Raw genomic sequence first — 25,427 nt, 5'->3', positions numbered from 1 at the left:
AGATGGCCATTAGTTCTCTTTCTCTCTCTCTGACATTTGTTAGGGCTTCCAGATCTGCAGGAAAGATGAGCTGTCCACATAACCAGTACACACAGTGGGCTGATACTAGCAGCACTGTCTGCACACTTCCCCCTCCCATAATGGCTTCGGTCCTGTTAAAAAGCAGTGTACACTGGAGTAACTGTGTGTACATGAAAGTGACAGTGTTGTGGTGGGAATTAGAATTGCCAGATAGGAAGACTTCAGTGGATTTCCTCTTGACCTCTTCCATCTGCCCATCAATGCTCTTTTCCTCATCCCCGTACTGGGTGCAAAAGTTTGCATGCTCAGGGAATTCTCTGAAGTTTCTAGCCTGATTTGTAGCCAATGTTTAAGTCTGGAGAATCATCCTGGAATGTGAATAGAACCTGTGTTTTGCCTGTTATGGTCCAATACATCATCTAAATAAGTCAATGTGGGAACAGGGTAGGAACATTTCTTTTCCTCCATCTATCCATGGCCTAGATCTCAGCCTTCCTGCAATTCTTAATGTTTGCAGTACCTTGTATGGAGAATTATACTGTACTTCATTGTGCTGGATCACTGGTTTGATTTCCGTGTTTTCCACAGGATATGCTTTTATAATGATGTCCTGAAAGGTACAGAACAGTACATTTATAAAAAAGATAAAACATGTAACCCAACAAAATTATCATGTTGTAATAGTGTGTGACACAAAGAGAAAGAAATGTTGAAACACATTGATGCAGAACAGTTGGTAATTAAGTACTTGAGTGCAACAATTGAGAACCAACACTCAAAAGAATCAATAGCTATGACCTGAAGAAGGCGAAGCAAAAGAAGCGGCTACTGGCCACTTTGGGGGCATGGCATGTAGGTGACACATGCCCCTGGACTGGCCAGAAGTCACTCTGAGGCTGTGTAAGGCAGCCTAAAGCCACCGGCAAAAGGAGCAGTAAAAAAACCACTCCTGCTGGTGGGTCATTTGAGAGTGGGCCATCCAGTTGCCATGGTCCTGGTTCAATCGTGGCCCAATTGCAGCTGGAGTAGCCAGAGGCCACTCCGTGCTGCTGGTCTGCTTCACCCCATGTAACTTTTTTACCTACATTCTTGAATGGAAATGCTGAATTGCATGATAAAGATGAAAGAATGTAAATGACATCCTTCCATTTCACATAATGACATATTTTCAAATTAACAGCACAATCTCATATATTGTTTTGAGTGGAGTTTCCTCTCAGGTAAATGTTATAGAATTCCAGTTTATGTGATTCAATATTTATTTATTTATTTATTTATTTCATTTGTATGCCATCTTTCTCCCAGAAGGGACTCAAGGCAGCTCGCAGACAAAAAAACATGTTAAAAACATCACAATAAAATTTAAAACAATTAAGATAATCTAAAAACATTATAAAATTACGTTAATATATATATATAAAAGTTAAAAGACATAATTAAAACACTCATTCTCCATAAAGGCCACCCTGGTATAATTATATGTGGAATGCCTGCTTAAATAAGAACATCTTAGCCTGGCACAGAAAAGCAGCCAAGGAGGGGGCCAGCCTAGCTTCTCGCAGAAGAGTGTTCCAAAGTATGGGAGCAGCTACCAAGAAGGCTCTCTCTTGTGTCCTCACAAGCCTGTAATGGTGGTGGGACTGAGAGAAAGCCTTCCCCCAAATATCTTAGTGTTCTGGCAGGTTCATATGGGAGAGATACAGTGATCAAAACTTGAGGGCCTTCTCCTGTTCGTTACTACTGATCAGAGTAGACCCACTGAATCAATTGTTGACAGGTCAACACTCTCAGAACAACTGGGAAGAATGTGTTAGAACCACAAATGTCTAGATAACAACAACTTCCCAAAGAGCCTTCACTGCAGCTGTTCCTAAATTGTGGAATAGTGTCCTGGAGGAGATCCGTCTTATTGCCTCCTTGGAGGCATTTAAGAAGGCAGTTAAGATGGATCTCTTCTGGCAAGCTTATCCATCTGACTTTGTGTAAGAAAGATTGTTCCCCCTCCTGATTATTGTATAATTGTACTGTTAGTGTTAATTGATGATAGTGTAAGTTTTAATGTAATAACTACTATATTGTATTTTATGGATATGTTTTTGTATGCATTTTATTGGTTGTATTCCCACTTTGATCCACCTGGGAGAGGTGGGAAAACACAAATTATTATTATTATTATTATTATAATATTAAGTAAATAGATGTAATCTGTTAGAGACTTTTTTAAATTGATTTTTGTACTAACATTTTTCCTCTGTGATAGCTGTTCATTCAGTTTACACTAGTGAGGGTAGGAGAATGAATGAAGCATAACCTGGAGGAGATGGTATATATATCCAACAATGTCACACTGATCAAGGAGTTATTACACACTGTGTTCAGTGTGTAAGGTGCACTCTCTTTCTTTCTTTCTTTCTTTTCTTTTCTTTTCTTTTCTTTCCATTCAAGCATGTTCCTAAGTCCATACTGAGACCATGGCTGGGACAAGTGCTCCTCCTACGCATCTTCTTTGTGTCAAAATCCCCACAAATGGAGGTGCTAAAAATAAATACATACCTTCCAACATTAGACAGATGAAAACTGGGGCATATGTGGACAAATAGGGTGTCATCAAGTTGGCAAAAAGTTATTATTCATGAAAAATACACAGGCTAGGAGAGGCTGCAGCAGTTTGCTTTTGCCTGAATCTACTGGGAAGGGCAATATTCCTTTCCTTTCTCCCCCACCCACACCCCACTGAGTTAACTGACTGCAAAGTACTTTTGCACTTTGAATTCATTTTGCAGCAACTGAAGAAAGCTAAGGACAAATGGGAAAGGTGGGAGGAGGAGAGAGAAACTGGACATTTTAAAAGTAGCTTAAAAGTGGGATGGCAAAAGTTTAGTCAGAGGAGGTGAAAAAAAAGACTGCTTTTTGCCAGTCTAATGACAATGAAAAGCCCATCCTTGATTCCAAGACCAGCTGCTATTGTACTTCAATCTCAGGCCAGGAGAATGGGCACCAAGTCCCACTCAGCTAGTGCCAGCAGGAATCAAATGTCAGAATTATTTAATCAATACAAAGCTCTACCTCCACACCAACTATCATAGAGACACAGAGTACATCTGGACATTGATACCTGCATGCCCCCCTGGGGTTGCATGGGAGAGTGCAGAAGGTTTTAAAGCCTGGATTCACATACTGTACATCTGTCCGTCCATCCATTCATCCATCCATTCAATCATTTGTGTTATGCCCTGCCTTTCTACCTCAAAAAAGTGTTCAGGTGTCTAACAAATATTTTTTTTAAAAAACCTTAAAGAAAAATTGTGACTAAAACATAATATAAATACAAATAAATATATCATTAAAATACACTGAGACAAGGGGTCTAAAAGGTTATTATTCCAAAGTCTGGCCAGCACCTAAACTGGCAGGCCACTTTCAACATTCTGTCAGCCTGAAAAGAGTGTCCCAGATATCAACACAGATAAATAAGAAAACAAAACAAATTATAAGGTTAATTTCTGGAAGCTGTTTTATCTTAAAATGTTCCTTACCTGACATGAACTTGAGCATGATACAGTTTTGGCTAAATTCAAGGCATGTGCAGCTTCCACAGTCACTTCAGTTGGCAGGTATTCCTGGAACATTTTTAGAGCTGTAATGCTGCCAGGAGTCATTGAGAAGGTGTCTTAAAATTAAATTCAAGGCCCGCCCTTTGGGATTTCAGAAGAGAAATGGATCCTTGCCCATTTTCTCTTACTCCTGTGGGTGAGGGAATCCAAAATGAAGAGACGCATTGCCTAGAGGAAACAGATTGTGAAAGATCTCTTTCTCTCTCTCTCTCTTTCCGCCTTAATAGGTTTGCAGAGGAGTAGCAGATACCTGGGAACTTCGGATGTATTCATGCTATATAATTAGAGCTTGAGCAAAGTTTACATTTCTTTTCCTATGAAAGGATACATACTTATATATTTTAAAATGTTAAACACAAGAAGTCCAAGTAGAACATCAAGCTATACTCAGGGGAGCTTAGGTATTTATAGAGAACCAATTATAAATGTCCAATAAAATGCTGTACTAAGGGTTCTACAAGACATTTACTGAAGAAACCTAGGGCAGTGGAAACAAAAAAATCTTCAGTGGTGGAGATTTATTTATTTATTTATTTATTTATGAAATGGCATGACAGGGCTTACATTTAATGACAAGAGGCAAGACTTCCCCTACTTATTGCTCTTTATTTTAAAAAACCTTCTTCCCAACCACAGCAATTCCCAACCTAGACAAGACTCTTGATGAAGGATATTAAAACAGTATACTGTAGTGCATTCTTCCAATGTGCTTACTGAGAAACCATTTCCCCCCAAAGAAGACTCTTGATGAAGGATAGTAAAACAGTATAGTGCATTCTTCCAATGTGGTTATTGGGAAACCATTTTTTTTTCAACAATGTTCCTGAGAGAACACTAAATCTATGGGAGAACACTAAATAGCAAATCAGTGTGTGTGTGTGCACGCGCACGATTGTGCAGTGTGCACACGCACGTGCATTGTTGTTGTTGTTGTTGTTGTGTGCCTTCAAATCATTACTGACTAATGGTAACTCTAAGGCAAACCTATCACAAGGATTTCTTGGCAACATTTGTTCAGAAGTGAGTTGCCTTTGACTTCGTCTGTGGCTGAGAAAGTACGAATTGCTCAGGATCACACAGTGGGCTTCCATGGCTAAGCAAGGATTCACACCCTGGTCCATAGTCATAGGCCAACACTCCATTGCACCATGTTTTTCTCCATAGAATATGTAATTCCTCCACATTACCTGAGGATGTTAAATACCAGGAGAAAATTACATAAAATTCTTACTGGTTTATTATTTTTTGTAAGACATTTTCTAGACTGTAGGAAAATCTGGATTGTTTAAAACCTCTGAATGAATAATTACAAATATTCTTTCCCTCCATATATCACACTTCATGAAATATAAGTCCCCAGTGCACACTGTAGAGTTGATGAGTGGGAGTTATATCATTGATATGAGTCCCACTTCCTTCTCCAGATCTCTAATCCAAGTGAGTACTGGTTTGTGTTTGCACATTATGATGGAGAGGATGGTAATACTGCTGTTCTACTGTCTAACTGTTCACCAGTAGACTTCCAAGTCAAAGTAGTAGAGGTGGATTCAGACTTGGTGAGGAAGACACTCAGGATGATGCTCACAGCGACTTCAGCATCCATGCCAATCATCTGAAAACCATGGCAAAATAAATTTAAAAACTGAGATAAGGTTCAGTGGGTTCTGCCAAGAGATTCAAGAGGCACAAAATTGGGGTTCAGAGGTTGTATGCAATCCATGAGTGTCATGTTTCCCACCCCTACTTTATATATGCTGCACACTGTCTTTCATAACTGCTGCTAATCATTTAAAGTGGCCTGTTTGTTATGTCCCACAGCCAGGGTCACCTTCCAGGCAGAGTACCAGGGCAAGATCCCTTCAAATTTCACTAGGAGGCTTTCACCACTAATAAGGTGTCTGCTTGATATATCTGCAAGAGGAGGAGGAGGCACAAATACACTGTCAGGAACTCAGGTGTCCCCAATCCAAATGCTCCCCTATACCAGAACATTTTCTGAATGTTTAATTGTGATTAAGAGGATGATAGTATATATGGATAGCTATGTGGTGATATGGATTATTAATGAATCCCTTAGAAAGAAGAGATATTGTCATATCTGAAGATTTTAGAGCCAAAACTTGAGACCAAGTGCCATCCCTTGGTGCTGTCCCAGGGCATGGTTCTTGGTTATGCCATTAACCATAATACATGAAGCATTGGCTCCAGTTGCTCAGAGGATGTCATTCAAATAATAAACTTGTATTAAGCATTGTAGTTTTGAGTAACTATTATAATTTTATGCAACTGTGTAACTGGAACCAAAATCACACCATTTTAAAAAACCATTTTTATGAACTCTCACTGAAAAGGACAGAGAATACCTTGTCATCTCCCATGTGAGATGAAAAAAATATGCAGTTTTATAAGTAGGTTCATTAAAAAGATAAGTAAGGATCTACTAAGATCAAGGTAGGATGCTGAAGTCCCTTAGGACCATTATCCTGAGTGTTTCCCCCACAAGGCCTGAAACCATTACCTCAGGGTGGGTGTCTGCTGAACATCAAATAGGCAGTAGTACAACAGCGCCATGGCCATTTTTGCAACATAATGTGAAAGCACTTTAAACTGGTATTCACCTGGATGAGAGGTCTGGAGAAGGAGAGAGGGGTTCATATAGATGCCCGAACTCCCTCTCATCAACTCTCCAATCTGCATTGAGGACTTATATTTAATGGAGGACACTATAGTCTAACACAGATCTAACACAAATGGGGAAATGATTGTTTGATTAAGAAATTATATTCATACCTCTGCATTGATCAGAAGCATGCATACTTTTCCTAGCTCTATTTTAACATAAACACTAGTTCTGAGAACACATGGGAGCTGTAGTCCAACCAAAGAAAGTTCTCTGAGCTCTGTATCAGGCACTAAATAATGGCTATGGAGAAGACTGATCTCACTATCTATCTATCTATCTATCTATCTATCTATCTATCTATCTATCTATCTATCTCTTTTCAAGGCTATGATCTCACTGTGCAATTTCTTCCACTAAACCTGAAAAACAAAGAAGAAGTTCCACACTCTGAGACTCAGACAGCCAGGTTCTTAGATCTGGGAACCCTATTTGGAATCCTTCTTAAAGAACTATTCTGACATTTCATGGCCTGCATGTGACACCTCAGGCCAGCCACTGAAGATGTCACTGGGTCTGGGTCCTGGTGGTGTCATTAGTTATAATACATGAAGCATCAACCACAGTTCTCACTGATACAAAAACATGCTCATTAGCAGTGCTGAGTGGGCTATATTAGTGCTGTATATAATAGCACTAACAATAAGCATGACTCATATTGTATAGCTTCCTAGGTAGTGTTGACTTCAAATAGATAAGTATTAATAAGCATACTGTCTGTCTTCAAATGTATCCATTAATTTATCATGCAAATCATAGAACAACCAAAGTATGTTAATGAGATGAGTTATTGGTCCAGTATTTGACAATGTGGAAAGATACAGTATCTCATACCCAAACAAACCTGCTAAGTTGGTTCACATTACCCAAATCAAAGTATGTCACATGTGGAAGCAGGAAGTCTTGAGAGGCACCTTATATGGGGCAACTGTAATGCACTGCATGCCAAACAGTAAAGTTAATAGGTTAATAGGGTATCAAATAGCTAACAGAACAGATTAAAAAATTTTTTAAATTACAACAGAAATGAGGGGGAATTGAAAGACTAGATATGCATAGAATGGATGGAAGATTGACATAATATAAATCATAGATTTTGAAGGGATCACAACACCATTCAGTCTAATTCTCTGCCATGGAGGAATACACAACTAAGACACTCCTGAGAGATGGCTATCCAACCTCTGTTTAAATACTTCCAAAGAAGGAGATTCCATCACCATCCATCCAAGGCAGTCTGTTGCGATGTCAAACAGCTCTGTCAAGAGTTCCTAATGTTTAGGTGGAATCTTTTTTTCCCCTTATAATTGAAGAACACTTGGTTTGTGTTCTAAGTCTTTGAAGCAGCAGGAAACAAACTCACTCATCTTCTGGATGACATTCCTTCAGATATTTATGACTATCATATCACCTTGCAATCTCCTCTTCTCCAAGCTAAAGATACCCAGTTCCCTAAGGTGCTTCTCGTATGGCTTGGTTTTACTAGCTTGCTAACACTAACTTAGTGATAAATAGTGTTGATAGCATTAAGTGCACTGCACATCCTTCAGCATTTCACAGATGAAAGTAAAACACATGTGGCCACATAACATCATACTGTTGTCTAGATGGCAAAAGTAATTTATGAAAAACACACAAGCTAGGAGAGGCTGAAGCAATTTATTTTTGATCCTAGATGGAAACACAAGATTCCATCCCTCCTCACCTCTTCCCACTGCTGAGAATTGCATGCAAACTACTTTTGCATTATGAAGTCAGCTTGCAGCAACTGAAGTAAGCTAAGGATGAAAGGAGAAAGTGAGAGGAAGAGGATGGACAAACTGGGACATTTTAAAAGCAGGTGAAAAGGTGGGATGACAAAATTCTTTGCTATAGATTTTGTTGTATGCTATATTGAATCATAATTGTAGTGTATGACAGTAGTGTGGTAGTAAATTATGAAGTGCAGTGTGTGTGTCAGAGAAGGTGGGAGGGAGGGAGGGAGAGAGAGAATGGTCAGTGGAAATGACAAGAAAGGCTCTTTATTAGTATATGAAAATACAGCATACAACAAAATCTATAGCAAAGAATTGAAATATGGATGCAACAGACATTATACAGTCAGAGGAAGTGTGTAGGTACACACAGAGGGTCTCTCATATTCACACACCTTTATCAAAAAGACAGGGTAGACAGGATAATCTGTAATGATATGAAGCAGCAGACAGGCAAACAGACACACATAGGACTATAAGAACTGTCACTTCTTCCTGTTTTGGGAGAGGAAGATGTCTCAATGAGAAGACAAAAAAATAATGATAACACAACAACAGTTTATCACACGGGAGGAATTTCTCTTAATTTTGAATGAACAGAAAGTGGGGCCAGAACGCATTCACGTGAATTTTCTAGTTCAGCAAATTTACGTGAATTCGAATTGCATTCGAACTGACTTCCCATTACCTGAAAATAGTTTGCCATTGCCCAAAATTACATGTGATCACCTCTCACGCAATAACGTGAAACCCCATGATTGCATTCGGACTGACTTTCCATTGCCAGAAATTGTGTGTGGTAGTCTATCACGCAATAACATTAAACCCCATGATTGCATTCGGATTGCCATTGGATTATACTTCCAATTTCCCTTGTCTGATAATGTCTATGATCTCTTCTGCCTGACAGCATAAGACCACTGCTATCACCATCACCACACTATTTTCTAGGACTTTCTTTTCCCAGCATCAGGGGGAAACATTTTATTTCTATGTCAGTGAACCAGTTCTAGCAGTTTTCATCTCCTCAAGGGGCAGGTCTTTTGTAAATCAAATGAGGTTGCTAGAAAACAACAGCAGGACAGAACCCTATGGATTTCTCATCATTGGGGCACATGGTCAGCCATTCTGGGGACAGAATGTGGGACTAGACAGGAAATTCTTTTCTGCTCCTGCAAGGCTCTTTTGTTCATATCTATTATGTTTTATATTGAGGTGGACAAAGTATACCCCTGAAAGCGTTCAGAGTACCGGGGAAAAGAAAAGACAGAGGGCTCTTCTCACCAGTTTTCCTTTAGGGGGCTGAAATCGATATACAACAGGAGCTATGTCAACTCTCCAGAGAAAACCTGGAAGACCTCTAGGCTAGAGTGAGGCTACGTTTGCAGCAGTAGAAGAATATGCTTAGGGAAATGCAAGAGCTGGTTGGCCATCTTAATTTTACATGTTGGGTTGTTGTTCTCTGTGGGTTATGTGACACAATGGCTGTCTTACACTGGTCATATCACAGGCTGCCAATCACATAGGAGATTAGGGCTGATCTGCAAGTTTGGCTGGATTTCCTCAGATAATATAATGGGACTTCTTTTTGGTGTAAGGAGTTTGAATTTAGGGATACCGTACGGGTTTCCTCTTATGAAGTTGAATCCATTAACTTAGGTTTATTTTGGAAGGCAGTGGTGGTCTGATTTACTGTATGCCCTTAGACTGGGTGGCAGTCACCTCTGAACTCACTTTTTCCCATAGTGGTGGCAGGATGATTGTGGATGGAGGAACTTGCCAATTCCTCTGTGCACTGTTGATGTGATCAAGCCGTAGTCCAAGTGATCAATTCCCTTACATCTACATTGCCATGGTTTATGAGGTTGCTGTTAGCTTTCATACTCCATTGTTTGCATTGTAATAGCTTTACATGGCTGGGCTAGAAAACAACATTGCCATGCTCTTTTCCATAAACAGGTCAGGATATGTTAGGATCAGAAACAACTTGAACACAACAACAAAGGACATGTACCTTTGCTTCATACTATAGCAATAATATAGTCTTGTCTTGTCTATATTATTTCTATAGTATAAAGCATTCCTAAGAATTGAGGGATAAGCTCAGTTTCTATTTCTGTTATCTCATAATCCTAAATTCTACCATTTCATTTTGTTCATTCCATTAGGGATATACTCATGAAGGATTCAAATAGGAATCCTACAATCACACACTGGCGATTAACGCTGGCATCGAGGTGGAGTGGAGGCATAATGACCACATGCTGTGCACTCCAACCCCACCCCCATGCCGACATGACACTGCGCACCCCACCGCATGGTGGGAAGTGTCACAGTGCTCCCTTGGTGCAGCGTGTACATGTGCTGTGCTAAACTAGCACTGGAAAGCTGCAGTGCCAATGGCTATGGTGCCCTTTCCATGGCGCAAAAGGAGCTGCAGCCCCAATCCAGCTAGGAAAGGGGCTGTCTGTACAGCCCCCAAATCAACAAGGATGCATTAAGATTTACACACATTCTAAACGTCTCTCACAAAGTAATTGCCTCACACACATGCACACTGTGACACTTGTTCTCTCACAGCACACACACATTGTCTCACACACTCTCCATATTTCTCTGTGTGTGTGAGTGATTTTCTCCCACACTATTGCTCTCTCACACACACTCACTAATGCTTTTTCTCACTCTGCCTCTCTCAAATACTTTCTCTCACACATTCACAGTCTCACACACAAATTCTATCACACATACACACACAGTTACAATCCTCCTCTCTTTTCTACATTCTTGCATATGCACATGAGAATGAATGTTTCTGTATGACTATGTGTGAGAGAGAGTAACGAGAGCCTTAGTGAAAGACAATGAAAGAGCATGATTGAGTGTGTACATATCTGTGAACACTGATGTGCGAGTGCCTCTGTGTATAAGACAGTATGTGTAAAAATTACATGTGTTAAGTACTGAATTTATTTAAATACAACTGTTTTAATTTGAACAATGTTATGTTCTTATAAAATGTTAAAATATGAATATACATGAATGTGCGACTTAAAATATTCACATTAAACAAACAAAATATTTTTATTTATATAGCGTGTTAAGCAGAGGAGGGAGTGGTGTCTGCATATAGATGCAAATGGGTTCAGAAGGATAAAAAGTTTGAGAATCACTAGTACAATGCATAATATTTTCCCATGATCTCATTTTGGGGCATTGCAGCAGGAATTTTTCAATTTTTATGCCATTTTCTAATCAATTCCAAGGATTTTTTTAAAAACTGACAGAAAGTAAAGGTGGGGAAACAAGAAATACAATGAGTAGTGCAAAACAATTACTTTTTAAAATGCTGTAATGTTTAAAGCAATGACAACAAATTCCTTTCCAAATACTATAAGAAATACTATAACTATAAAAGGGAACAAATGTGCAAAAGGATCTTGTAGTACCTTTGAGACTAACTGAAAGAAAGAAGCTGGTAGCTACAAGATCCCTTTGCATACTGATTTTCCAGAGCAACATGGCTATGCATTTGCATTCTAAAAGGGAACAAATTACTTTTTAAAAGTAACTTTCCAAGCTTTGCAGGAGAAAGAGAAAACACAGAACCAACAGCAACTTCTGTGCTGAGTATCAGAGCAAACCTGGTGAACAAAAGCTTTCTGAATGTTGGAACAGCATATCTGCCAGATATTCTGGAGAAACATTTCTGAAATACTTGACCACATCATAATTAAAGATGTTAATTATGTTAAAGAAGAATAATGCAGCTCCCTATTAATTATGTATATATCTACAAGAGTAAAAGAGAATATCTGTATGGCTGTGGCAGACATACATTGAGACACTTCAAAATTTGGCTGTCAAAAGTCCATACAGAAGAATTACTGGATGCAAAAAGGGGAGAAAGGCAAACTTCACTGGGAATTCATGGTAGGTACCTCCTCATTTGATAGTGTTTTTGTTAAATTCAAAATTCCATATATATTTATATTTTGGTGCTGTGTTTCAAGGTGAAACTCCAAATGTTGTTTTGGGGGGGAGAGGGGACTTGCTAACTGCAGAAAGGGTGCAGCAGCAACAACAAGCAACTACAGTGATAGCTCAAAATTTGAGTTTGTTTTTGGTTGCTACCCAAATGGCAGTGTGTAGGGAAATTTCCAGAAGAGTTGGCAAGAAGCAATAGTTAGAAACTACTATATGTGTTTATATGCTTGAGATGAACAGCATAATAACTAGGCATTTACTAGTTAATCAAGCAAACCTTTAGCAGATGATGATGGTGTTGGTGGTGATGCAGATTTCAGTACACAAATTACAGTTTCTTTAGTGGTCTGTGCAAGGTCAGATCACCCTGTAGAGATAAGCATGTTTCTGTTCCAAAATGACTGGGAAACTGTTCCTTTGTTAGAATGGGGTCATCCTCTCCCTTTTTCAGTGCTGTCAGCACTTTTCAGAACAAGGGATATGTAAAGGTCAGAAAAAAGCAGGCCAGCGTTATGATCCTCAGAGGGAGCAGTTGGTCCTAGTGCAGCCCAGGAACCCAGTCGATGGGATGGCGTCTAGTTCGTCCCAGAGACTGATGAACAGCAGCTGTGAGGAAAGACAGCTAAAAGGATGTCTGCTAACTTTGCATTATGTTTTATTGCTGCATCTCTCTTTAACATAGATAATGTATTCAATAAGCCATCATTTTTGGTGCACCTGTAACTATTTTATTTTGCCTTTCGAGCTTTAGTTGGCCTGAGAATGGAGGTGTTACAGAGTGGCCAGTTTCAAGTCAAAATTGCAAACAGCTGGCTTCCTAGAAGTAAAAAAGGAAATCTGCCACAGTCTATCAGCAAATACCTTTCAAAGGGGCTAGAAAACAAGAGAAGACCTTCTGATGTACTGCCTCTAAAGTTCACGAAGTAGGAAAACAGAAGACATTGCTGCTAATATTCCTGCGATTCTACTTATTTATTTTATTTATTTATTTTAAAAGGGGTAGGAAAATGAAACAGGCATCTCTAAGTGACTTCTAGTAAGATTCCTTGGATGAAAAGGTGTGAGCAAGAAAACAGGGGTCCCCATGGAAACCTTCAGACACAGACCTGAACAATGTCAAGTACAACTAGTTACTAAATGTTTGGATATTTTAGGTATAACTCTTAACAGTCCAATCTTAAAACAAACAATTTCAAGCTGATAGTGAAATCATGCACATGTCTTGGGATAAGCAAATCTAGTTGAATTCAATGTTGCTTACTCCCAAGTATGTACGTATAGGTCTGCCATCAGTGGGAGGACAATCAAAACCAAAGCAACATATTTGTGTGTTTGCCTGCAAGATTGTTTAGGATTGGGTTCCATCTTTCAAAACACTATATCATTGCAATGGCTGAATTTACTTAAACTATAGCAGTGGAAAGTTTAGTTTGCGTTGGTCAAAGTATCTGTGGTGTATTTGTGGAGCTTCAAATGAAAACAAGAGCTCTCTTATTGAATACAATGTAATGTTTATGTATCAGTGGAGACATATGCACACATTATCAGGTATGTATTACATGAGATTTCCACATGAAAAGTTAATAACTCATATATGTCTGTTGCTCTCTACATGATATATCTGGGTGTTTCCAGCTGCAATGAAGGTGTGTCGGAAGTGTAGAAAGAGAAGGTAACTTTTTGTTCATATGTGCTGGCATCATAATCTGGTTAAGAAATGCTGAGAAGAGATTAGTAGTGGTCCCAAAGACGTTACTGGTTTTTCACTACAGTTAGCTCCTGTAGCCATACATTTGGGATGTATTAAAGACTAAGAAGGGAGCTTGAGGCATACTTCCTCTAGAGACAAATATTGTGCCATGTATCTATTTGGCCCTGCACTTCCCTTGGCTTGAGAAACATTTGGTTCTGGAAGGCAAAGACTGAAAAGCTGCCAAGAACAAGATTAAAGCTCTGGAATGCCATCTGGGTGTAGGAGTCTGTATGTGTGTTTGCTTTGATTAGATTAAAAGGAGTTGTTTCCTGTGGCCAGGAAAAAATTCAAATACTTATCTGATTGCCTCACCACCACCCACTTGAATAACTCACAAGCATGTCTTTTAAATGGCCAAACAACTTGATACGAAATTTGGCCCAATCCTGAAATATCAGTTCTGCCTCAGCAAGCCCTACCTGAACATCCTTCATGATACCTGTTTATTGAATTATTTAGATTGATCAGTGCTACTCCAAGTAGTGGCCTTCAGACTCTGAGCCATTAGCTGCTAGTTCCTAGCAAGTTTCAAGGAAAGAAAGAAAACGGTTATACCCCAATGGCCACAAATTTAGTGCTAATTCTGATACATTACAGCGATGATGATGATGATGATGATGATGATGATGATGATTGCCAGTCCCCCACCCCCTCAATGGACACCCTGAGAAGTACTGGGGGAAGAAAATAAATCAAAAGGCAAGGGACTCTACTATTTCTAGATTCTCCTATCTGTGTGTTTCATTTTTTTGTTTTTAGTTTTTTTCCATTTTCCACTGTCAAACTTCTGTTTTTCTTTCTTTTGACCATCCTAGGTCCAACCTTGGAGCTACTCTGCTTTTTGTACTGTTTATTCTGAACCCTACAACTGCCTTGAATTTAGGATATGGATGCACTTTTTGAGTTATCTTTTTAAAATTGGAATAGAAGGGGCATAGGGGAAAGTAAGGTTCTCCCAAATCCAGGTAGAAGTCTTAGATCTAGGGCAGTTGCCAACCCTGAGTTATGACATGTGAACAAATATCAGTATGGAGTCTGAGACACAATTACAGTACAATACTAAACACTACAAGTAAGTCTCATTGAATTTAATGGGCCCAATTCCCAGATAACAGTCTTCAAAAGTACTTTCAAGCAAAATATGTAAACACTGTAATTCTCCCCCTGATGTTTAAACAAGCAATATTTGAGAATTTCACATTTTAAGCCAGTGCTTGAGACAATATATAGCAGATTATCAGAGAGGATACAGGCATGTTCTAAGTGGAATACAAATTATTTTCAAGAGTCTCCAGAGCAAAACGTTTGCAGCCCAGTCATTGTTGATAGCATCCTTTCCAGAAATCTCTGCAGAGTTTTTAATCCCCCAAGAAAGGCTCCATAATGGGACAAAATGTGTTGGGCTCAGAAAAAGACTATGGAAAGATCCTCTTTTATGAGACCACACTGGCAAGAATAACTCTAGCTCAAAAATGGAAATTAGGCATTACCCCAGACAAAAATGAATGGTTAATAAAATTGTATGATGCCATTGAAATGGACAAATTAACACTATTATTAAGAGAGGAATCAACAAGTGAGGTAAACAAAGTATGGAATAAAGTAATGGACTATTTAAAGAAGAACTATGTAGAGGAAGAAGAGGCCTCAACTCTGTCTATGAATTAATGTTATTTTTTTTTTTCTTTTCAGGAATCACCAAGAGATAGGAAGAAATAATGAAATTTCACTTTTCAGAGATTAGGAAAAGATAAGCCTACAGAACAGCTAGGAGTAGTTAAAGAATGGGAAAAGGTAAACAAAGTTACACAACTTTAGCGATAAAAAAGTCAGTTAAGGATGAAGTAGGAAAACAGATCAAAGAAAGAGGAAGTTAGTAAGTATGATAGACAGAAGGATGAAAGAAAGTTAAAAGATGGTTAGAAAAGTGAGTGAAGGCAGGAGAAGGGATTATAAGAGAGATGGTAAGGAAAGAAAGAAGAAGGGGAGAGGTGGAGAAATGAGGAAGTTTTGAGGGGGTGAAAGGAGAGAGGATAAATGAAAGAGAAAGGAAGGGGAGTAGAAATGGAAGGATGGATTAAGGAAGGTTGCGTAAGATAAAGAAAGGAAGGAAAATGAAAAATGGATATATATATATATATATATATATATATATATATATATATGCTGACATTTAGAAAGTTAAGAAACTTATTTTGATGTATTTTGAAGAATTTTTGACTATCATTTGAAAACTTGTTTGTAGTTGTATGTTTAATTTTATAGTGTATGTTTTAAATTAATAAACTTTATTTAAAAAAAGAAAAAATGTGTTGGGCTCATTCCAATGTTCCAGAATTAAACTGTGGCAAAATATTGGACTATAGGTAGGCATCATTACAAGTAACACAAGCTAGTTCTTTTGAAGTGAGGTAGTCAGTGGATATATATTAATAAATAAATTAAATTAAACATAGCACCCTGTGCTTCTGTCTAACCATCATGTTTTGACCCATGTTTTGGCTTATTTCTTCTGGTGTCCTTTTCTTTCTATTGCCCTGTACAAAGCCTGGAGGATCAAGTATTTATTATTCTGGATATTATAGCTAGTCAGTCCCACAAGTTTGTCAAAATCCTCTTCTGTGTATTCAAAGTTTTCTAAGCCATATGGAGAATGTGGGCTGGTCACATCAACTTGGCCCTGCTTCATTTCAGAGGCACTGCGCTCTACACCTGGAAAACAGAGTGGATATATTATCTCATTTTGGAAGCACCCAAGCCCAAAGATCACCTCTGCCCATATATATTGTCCCCCTTCCTGCAAAAGCTGGCTAGTGACATTTTTTAAAATAAGATCCAAATAATATGCAAACTTTGAAGTCTAGAGATAGAAGTTGTGTATGTGCATGTGCATGTATACTCCTAAGGAAAAGACTACATTTTCCTTTTGTTTTGTGTGGTTAATACTGCTGCAGCAATGTAGGGAGACAGTTACCACCAATGGTTTCCCACATGGACCAGAGTCCACATGGTTTAATAATTCTGTGCAACTAACATGCCACAGGAGAAATGTACAGATTAGACCAGGGGTAGGCAACCTGCGGCCCGCGGGCCGGATGCGGCCCAGCAAGGCCTTGGGACCGGCCCCAGCCTGGTCCTGCCGCCGATTGCCACCGGGGCCTTTGGGGGGCAATTGTCTATAGAAGCCTCAGAAACATGCATTTATATTAACATTTTTTAAAAAATCAGCAATTTTTTTCACGTGTCCTCCATTTTTTAAAAAAAAAAGTGTCTTCCATTTGGAAATTTTGTCCTACATTTGTCCTGGTTTATTTATATATTTATTTTTTTTTAAAAAAAAATTATTTAATTATTTATTTTTTGGCTTCGGCCCCCCAGTTGTCTGAGGGACAGCAACCCAGCCCCCGGCTCAAAAAGGGTGCCTACCCCTGGATTAGACATTAGATTAGAAAATTAGTAAAGATTATAAAATTCCACACTATGCTAATATAAGTAGAAGATATTTGAACAGACGCTCAAATATATTCTACTTATTTTAGCTTAGGTTGGAATTTTGAATAAATACTTGCTTGTTATATTGGTATTTTATCTACTAAGAAATCAGAGTGGAGAGACATTTTCTGATTCATGCATTAGCTAAATCCAGAACTTCAGCCTTTCCTCTGAGGCTGAAAATGGCTGACTTGTCTAAGGTCCCAGCATAGATGAGGGATGTAACTTTAAGAAGGCGGATCTTACCTGGTGCTTTGTATTTTTTGAAGGTGTCATTTATTAGAGGAAAGAAAACCACAATAGGAGCTTTTGAGTTCTTGGGATCTTCAAAGACATAGCACTCCTTCAAATCTTCATCCTTAACATGGCTCAGATCCACTTTAGGAAAAGGGATATCTCGCTTTGAGAAGTATCTGGATGCTTCATCTAAAGTCTGGATGATTGTGAGACAAAGCAGAGACAGAGATAAAATTTTACCCTATATATATATTCATTCTTGGATGTATGACTTTACTGTACTTTACTGTACAATTCCAACTACTCATGAGCACTGGCTACTGTGGAACAGCTTAATAGATCTACAGGTGGTGTGTAAATTTACTTGTTGCCCATAATGGCATCCTTTTGGGTAGAAGTAGGGGAGATGTGGCTGCATGGAGCCCATGGAAATCCTCCATGAAAAAGTACCCCAGCTGCAGTGAGGACTGGATTGCCCCCACCCCCCTTAGTGTTTACATGCCACATTAAAGTACATAACATGCATATCTAAATAAACTTGTCAACAATCCTAAAAGATAAATATCCTCATTTTATATTGGGAGCTGAAGCTAAGATGAATTGACATCATCAGCAAGATTTGAGACATGGGCCTCTTGTTTTGTAACTCATTTTCTCTTCCATTGCATTGCATTAGTTCTAGACTGGTTGATAAGACTGGTTGATTTTAATTTTTTGTTTAATTTGTTTTTAGGGTGGATCCACATTGGCCAGAATACTCTGGGTAGCTCCTGGAGTATTCTGGCCCTGAGGTTGCTCCAAATTCCCTCCATTACCTCTGCATTCCAGTGATGAAGGTAACCATCTTAGATGCTACTCTTTGATGAAATGGTGGGATAAACATGAGAAAGAATAGGAGAGAAGAGGAGAGTGAAGACAGACACAAAGTCTGATGAAAAATCAGACAGTAAGACCCAAAGGGAAAGAGATAGCAGAGGATATTAATGTCCACTACCAAGAACTGTTGTGCACAGTTCAGTCCTAGCACTATGAGAAAAGTCTAAAACAAGAAAGTGAACCAAACAAAAATTAAAAAAAAACCCAGAAATAGGAAAATAAGTAAGACTGAGGCCATGATCCAACAGCAGGTAATGCAACAGAGCAACAGAAAAATGGGTGAAAAACAAGGAGCAAGTAGCCATAGCACAATATTTGTGGATGGCCATAATAACAGATGAGTAGCCTGCAATCCCTACATCTCCCACGAGTCCACGTGTGTGTGTGTGTGTGTGTGTATATATATATATATATATATATATATATATATTTCTAATCCAACATTTTTTGATGATTGAGTTGAAGATGGCACTCCTCACATTCCACCTAGAAAGACTGACCAGTTTGGCAATTGAATCTTAAGACTCAACCACACAAACCCCATTCTCACAGCTGTCATGCAAGTAATAATAAAATGAGAACATACCATTTTCCAGGCAGCCATCACCGCACTTCTCTCAATTGCGTGACTGGGGCTGCTGATCTCATCATGCTCTCTTCCTGATCTCTCCTTTATGCCCTGCCTAGCATGCCTTTAGGGTTTTTGTGCCCCCTCCCTTTTAGTGTGTTGGCACAATTTAAGTGTTTAAATTTTTTTAAAAGGAGAAAAAAATAAATAGAAAAAATAAAGAAAGGTAATCAGGATACTTCAGAATAGCAAAGGGGAGGAGGGACTGCAGGGAGAAAGGGGACCCTGACGCCATGTAACTAGCAATTGCACAATTGCCCCAAGAGCAACATTTCATGCCTGCAGACTTGCACAACTGCCAGGATGGATTGGAGACAGGGCAACTACAGGTTGGAGGGGTTGTCGTATAATGAGTAAAAGCCAAAGACACTTCTTTCTCAGTGAAATCCCAATTTAAAAACCACAGGTAGTAATGTCATCACTTGAGTTCAATGGGAAAGTTTGCCAAAGGGGAAAGCAGCCTCACCCAGAAAAACAGAAAAGTATGTGCTGCTCACATAGCTCTCCTCTGTAACACCTTGCGGTTTAACCTCCCCCTCCCCCAATCTTCTTGAGATGGCCACCTCATGCCATCTGATAGTGACTTTGCAGAATTAGACTTCAAGATTGCGGAGAGATTTACATTTTTTTTAAAAAAAATCATTTTTTAAGATTTGAATTTCATGATCTCTGGATATGGAAAACTATCTTACCCTGTTTTAGGAGAGAAAATCAGTGAAGCTGTAAGTGTAGACCCATAAAAGAATGAATAAAAAGCATAATATCCAAGTGCAGATAATCTCACTGTTGTTTGTGATCCAGAAGAATAATTTAAATGTATGATGACATCCACTTTTCTCTCAGGCCTCAAAAGTGGTGGGTAGCTGATGTCTAAGAATGCAGCAGTATCTACAAGGGTTAGATATTCTGATGTTGCTGTCAACTGGTTTGGAAAAGTGTCAAGTGCAGTGTCTGAAAGGTAAAATTCCTGTCAGCAATCAGTAGTTTCAGAAACTATTTTGTTGCAGTACCAGCCCTCTGGCCTATGACTTGAGGCCATTAAAACAAAATGTGAGTCTCTGGGTCAGTTACAACAAACTGGTTTATTTTGAAGCAAGGAATGAACCTGGAGCCAACACCCTTCCCTTTGCCCCTTGAAGTCACAATAATTAATGTTATCCTCACCACATTCATATAATTGTACTGCTATAACCTTTCTACAGAAGTGCTGTGCTTATCACTTTGTCAATGTAGAGCCCCAGAATACAATAATCTCTTATAGTAGCACAGAAGGCAAGCATACTGGGGCAAACATATAGGCTTCACCTTCAGTAATACTTGTAAGAGCTTAGGGGTGGTAGTGGTAGCAGCAGGCTTCCTTCCACTATCTTGAAGGCTCTGTTTGAGCCTGATGGTCAGAAGCAAGCAGGAGGCAGTAATAACAGCAGCACTAGGACAGAGGCAGTTCCTGAAATGGGAAGCAGGAAGTCTTGGGCACTACAGAGAAGGCACAGCATGGTTTGAGACAGCTTTGAGATGGGGGCAGATGCCAGGATTGCTATCTGTCTTCACTGTAAGCAGCTAATGAGCAGGGGTAAATTTCTAGGGCATTAGACATGTCCCAGTGAGGACAAGACCTGTAAGACAGGAATAAAGACTGCAGAATAGCAGTACCCCTCCCCAAAAAGCTCAGATAGGCAACTATGGAAGATATTGTGTGGAAGAAGTGTCAGGTCCTGAGATAAAAATTTCTAGGGCCATACTAGATCACCAACTACATTGGTGATATGATTTCAGTCAAGAACTAGGTAGCCTTATTATACTATTCAGTGCAGCATGTCAACTCTAAGGGGTTTTTCTCACACATTTTGTAGCCCAATCTGTGTACGGGAAAGGATTGGGCTGGAACGGGGGGAAACAGCTTTTATCAATCACAAAATTGCTCCTATGCCACCAGCCAAAAACCACTTGTTTCTGAGCCACACTTAACCAGACAATTTTGCATGGATGGAAAGCTTCTGTCCTTGCAAAATCAGCGGAATAAGCATGGCTCAGGGATGGGTGGTGGTAGGCTGGTGGCAAGCAGCAATTTTATAAGTGATAAAACCCATTCTCCCCCATTTTGGCCTGATCCCATCCCGTGTATGGATCGGGCTACAAAACATATGCGATAAACACCTAAATCTCAAGGAGTGTACTTCAGGGATTCAGCATGGTGCCTCCAAAAATACATTTTGACTGTGCCAAGCGGTTAGATTTATTTATCTGCCCACTGCTCTGCCCAGTTCCACCTCTTAACCTGTCTGGTTGTCTGTTTGTTCAGTCTATACCAGCGGCATTTCTAGGGGGGGTGGGCAGTGCAGACTGCAGTGGGTGACACTCAAAAGGAGTGTCTCCTGGTGCACTTGTGGGAAGGGATTGCCTTCCAGTATGTACTTCCGTGCCTCTCAGGCAGTAGACTGGGACTGAAGGAGACTGAAGGTCCTGCCCAGGATGCTGATGACATGCCATGACAGGCTCCTGGAAACCAGCCCATCATGAGCTGACATCTGGGCCCCTCCAGGAGTTGCAAACAAGATGAGCAGACAAGAACAGCCTGGACATGGACGGCCCATTTCGGTTTTCCTAGTCCACCTCCCTGTCAGCAGCAAAGAGGCTCTCCTCTGTTTCTCAGCAGCCTGATCTACTCCTGACAGACTATTGGCAGCCCAGAGGTTGCTACTGCACTGATTTAACACCAACCCTAGTGATGCTCTTGATCATTACCACCTATCCAGAGCCCACTAAGCTTTCAATGAAATAGTTTAATTCTGATTATTATATTTGGTTTAAACTGCACTTCAGTACTTCAACTCTGTATCTTTGAGATGTTCTTTGAGGCTCTAGGATGCTATTCCCAAGGAAGAAGGTTATGCCAACCTAGAAAGGGCATTTCCCCCCCCTCCCTGTTGTTCTACTCCACCTTGGAGCCTGCCAGTTGGCCTGTTGTTGTCAAGCACTTCTGCATGTCTGACCAGGGACCACTGTGTTGTCTTTTAGTGAAATATATTATTTTGTCCTAATTCTAATTCTTTAAATAACTCTTCTTTGCTGCAGTTCTTTAACTACAAAGTTTGAAGATACTCTAAAGCAGGAAGGGACTCATTTGTCCACCTGACTCTGCGTGGGATGTATCTGTGCTGTATGCAATAACCAGAAGTGCCATTCCTAATTTGGGGGCGTTCCAGGTGTGGAAATAGTATTCATGGGTAAAAGCACATCAGCCATATATATATATATATAATATAATATATATATATATATATATAATAATCTTAGAATCATAGAATTGGAAAGGGCTCAGCGACCATCAAGTCCAATCCCATGCTCAAGCAGGACTCCAACTAAAGAAGGCAACTGTCCAGCCTCTTTTTGAAGCTGTCAAAAAAGTTTGCAAGATTTGTTCTTGAGAAACCCATGTTGGCTTTTACTAATCACTGTACATCATCAAGATTCTTGCATGTAGGCTCCTGTATAATCTGTTCAAATTCTTTTTCTGGTATTGGCATCAGTCAGATTGATCTATAGTTTCCTGGATCTTCCTTTTTGCCTTTTTTGAAGAGAGGGACAATGTTCCTCATCTGTAGCTTCTGGCACCTCACCTGCTCTGCAATGTAATCCACAGGCTGTACAGTACCTATTCCTGCTCTAAGTTATAGGAAGATGCTTCTATTACTACTGGGAGCAGTACTAGGACAAGTGCAGAATGAACTGGCAAGTCAAGCCAAGTCACTCTGGCCTGTTCCAGACAGCCAAAATAAAACTGCTTAAGACACAGTGGAGGTATGGGGTTTCAATGATGCATGCATCCTAAGAGTCCAGAAGTTGCACCAAAGCCACACTCCAGCCCAAGGACTGGAGTGTGGCTTTGTGTGGGCTTCTGGACTCTTAGACGATGTATCATTGAAACACCATACCTCCACTGTGACTCGAAGCAGCTTTATTTTGGCTGTCTGTAACAGGCCATTGACTATGTAATATAGTGTAGATATTGAATGAATTCTATATATAAGCAAGAATGGACTTTGATTTCAATATCCCACTATTATTAAAATACCTAATTTCAAATCCCAATATTAATTTAGCAAGCCCCTCCAAGAACAGGCCCTAGAAAGTTATTTCATTAGTTACTACAAACGCCTATATCTAACCGGTAGTTTTTTAGTGTACATTCACCACAAACCAACATTTCCTCCATAGTAAATTATAAGACTAAGTATATTATTTAGTTGTTAATTAGTTAGTTAGCTTTGAATCATTTAAAACCACAGTTCATGAATACAGTTATGAAAATTATCTTACAATGGTGCTAAAAACATTCCAACACATACTACCTTTCCATATATAAAAGTTCTCATTATCTAGATTCCATTGCTCAGCTGAACCTTAAGAAATTGTAGACTTCTGAAGTTGTTATGCGCTTTGTTATGATTTCACGAAGGATCGTAGGAAATTTAGGGGGCAGGGATAACCAGCTGAGTATGCAACTCTTGTGGTTTTGGTGGTTGTGAAGGCCTTCCTCACAAGTAAAATATATATATATTAAAAAAGCTGATGCATTGAAGCAGCCACCAGAGAACAAAAACCATTATTGTATGTTATAATAATAGGTTATTAAATTTAGATTACACATTTGTATTTTTCCCAAATGTAAAAACATGGAAGCTCTTTACAAGTGCTCATTAATGTACATTTTTCCTGAATGCCACAAGCTCATAAAAACATCTGTGTGCTCTTTGAAAGTACTCAGACAACATGCAAAATCAATGTGATCAGAGTTCTTCCCTTCATGCACTATGATGGACATCAGAAGCATCTGGCAGGCACATTCAAAGACTAGCAAGTGCAAGGAGAAAGAAATATATACATTTCTGAAGAAATATATACTCCATTCTGTTTGAAATCTTGGAAAGTTGAAAAAGTTATTTCTGAACATAATCCAGTTAATTTAATATATGAACTCTTTCATTCATTCAGTGAATGGTCCAGTGAGGCACAAGTCTGGTCTACTGATAATGACTCCTAATGTCAATGTTTCGTGGGCCATGTACCCCAGAATTCTGCTTCAGTGACAAAAGAGGCTACAAATAGTTACTGTCTAAAGCCAATAGCATAGTCTTACATCCCAGCTAGTCTGTCGGTAGACAGTACAGCGATCACCTAAGGAAGGGAGCTGAAGGAGATACAAGCTGTGCTAAAGAGGATACTGGCTATGTTACTCTGAGCTTGTTGAAGGTTCAGCAGGGTAATGCAGTTATCGTATACCCTTGGCTGAAGTAGGGTACACTCCTTTCACTGAGATTGCAGCTTTGGGAGGGTTGCACATGGAGTGGTCAGGGAGGAAATGGACACCCACCTAGCCAACCAGATCAGCTGAATCACCTCTGGAAATCAATGGGGTGACAGATGTCACAGCCAGATTGTCCTCACATCCATGGCTATGTTACTGAAATATGCTCTCCTGGAAAGCACCGTGTATATAAATGCAGGCTGAATTATCCTCACAATCTAGGATGAGATGTACTGTTGATATGAGTGGTAGATTGGGGTTCTTTCCTCTTCCTATTTCAACAGGTCTCACATTTGCCACCCTTTACATTAGTAGAAATTGAACATTTACACTGACCTCAGTATCTCATCAACAGAGTCTCCATGTTGTTAATAGAGGGCAGTTAACTAGAGGGCAGTTAACAACAACAGCAATGATCACTCCTATTCCCACATTCATGCTGTCATCAGGGTTGAGGACAGGGCCCTAGGCAGGGCACAGGGTTTCTAGGGGTGGCAGCCATAAGGGTGCACTTGCCCCTTCTCTGCTGCTGCTATTGTGGCATTGTTCTCTTCAGCTCTCTCCTTCACTGCCAGGGCATTATTCTCTGCAGTGAAGCTACACTATGGCAGTGAAGTCAAGAGGGATGTGGAGAAGGCTGCCACTGCCACAGCAATATTGTGAGGAGTGCACTTGCCCCTCCTCACCCCACAGAGTATAACCAGGTGTCACCCCTTTTCTGGGGTGTCACGAGGTGCGGTCTGAACCCCCCTGCACCCCTCTAGTGATACCACTGCTTGGACATATGGTTATTACATCTCTATATTATGGGGTAATGGCAATTTCCAAAGGTGGTGTTTTGGGGTTTTTGTTGTTGTTGTTGTTGTTATTTTTTTAAGTAGCAAGATAAGAAGACAAAAGAAGAACCGACAGCCTGGGAGATCACCTTATATTTCCTCTTTAAGAGTAGCTATACCAAACCTTCCAACTGTCATGATTTGGGAGGGACAGTCCCAATTAAACCTCTGTCATTCCACTTTTTCAGCTGTTTTTAAATGTCTTAGTTTCTCTCCTGTCCTCTCACTTTCCCCCTTTCTC

General features: G+C 39.7%; 2 protein-coding genes across 2 annotated transcripts in view; both read right to left on the bottom strand.

Annotated features, from left to right (window-relative positions):
* LOC121926773 (cytosolic phospholipase A2 epsilon-like) overlaps positions 1-3,680 on the bottom strand; it is a 58,445-nt gene extending 54,765 nt beyond the window's left edge. The window contains exons 1-2 of the mRNA XM_042460039.1: positions 3,558-3,680; positions 542-631 (exon numbers count right to left, since the gene is read on the bottom strand). Coding sequence (XP_042315973.1) covers positions 542-631; positions 3,558-3,680 — 213 coding nt within the window. The remainder of the gene's footprint in view (positions 1-541; positions 632-3,557) is intronic.
* Positions 3,681-16,312: 12,632 nt separating this feature from the next.
* LOC121926764 (cytosolic phospholipase A2 epsilon-like) overlaps positions 16,313-25,427 on the bottom strand; it is a 51,935-nt gene continuing 42,820 nt past the window's right edge. Inside the window, exons 15-18 of the mRNA XM_042460027.1 lie at positions 23,395-23,445; positions 19,827-19,993; positions 17,548-17,734; positions 16,313-16,521 (exon numbers count right to left, since the gene is read on the bottom strand). Of these exons, the coding sequence (XP_042315961.1) occupies positions 16,313-16,521; positions 17,548-17,734; positions 19,827-19,993; positions 23,395-23,445 (614 nt within the window). The remainder of the gene's footprint in view (positions 16,522-17,547; positions 17,735-19,826; positions 19,994-23,394; positions 23,446-25,427) is intronic.

The sequence above is a fragment of the Sceloporus undulatus genome, chromosome 1 (assembly GCF_019175285.1).
Source record: "Sceloporus undulatus isolate JIND9_A2432 ecotype Alabama chromosome 1, SceUnd_v1.1, whole genome shotgun sequence".
NCBI lineage: Eukaryota > Metazoa > Chordata > Lepidosauria > Squamata > Phrynosomatidae > Sceloporus > Sceloporus undulatus.
The sequence above is the reverse complement of the archived record's forward strand: the minus strand, read 5'-3'. Positions and strand labels throughout refer to the sequence as shown.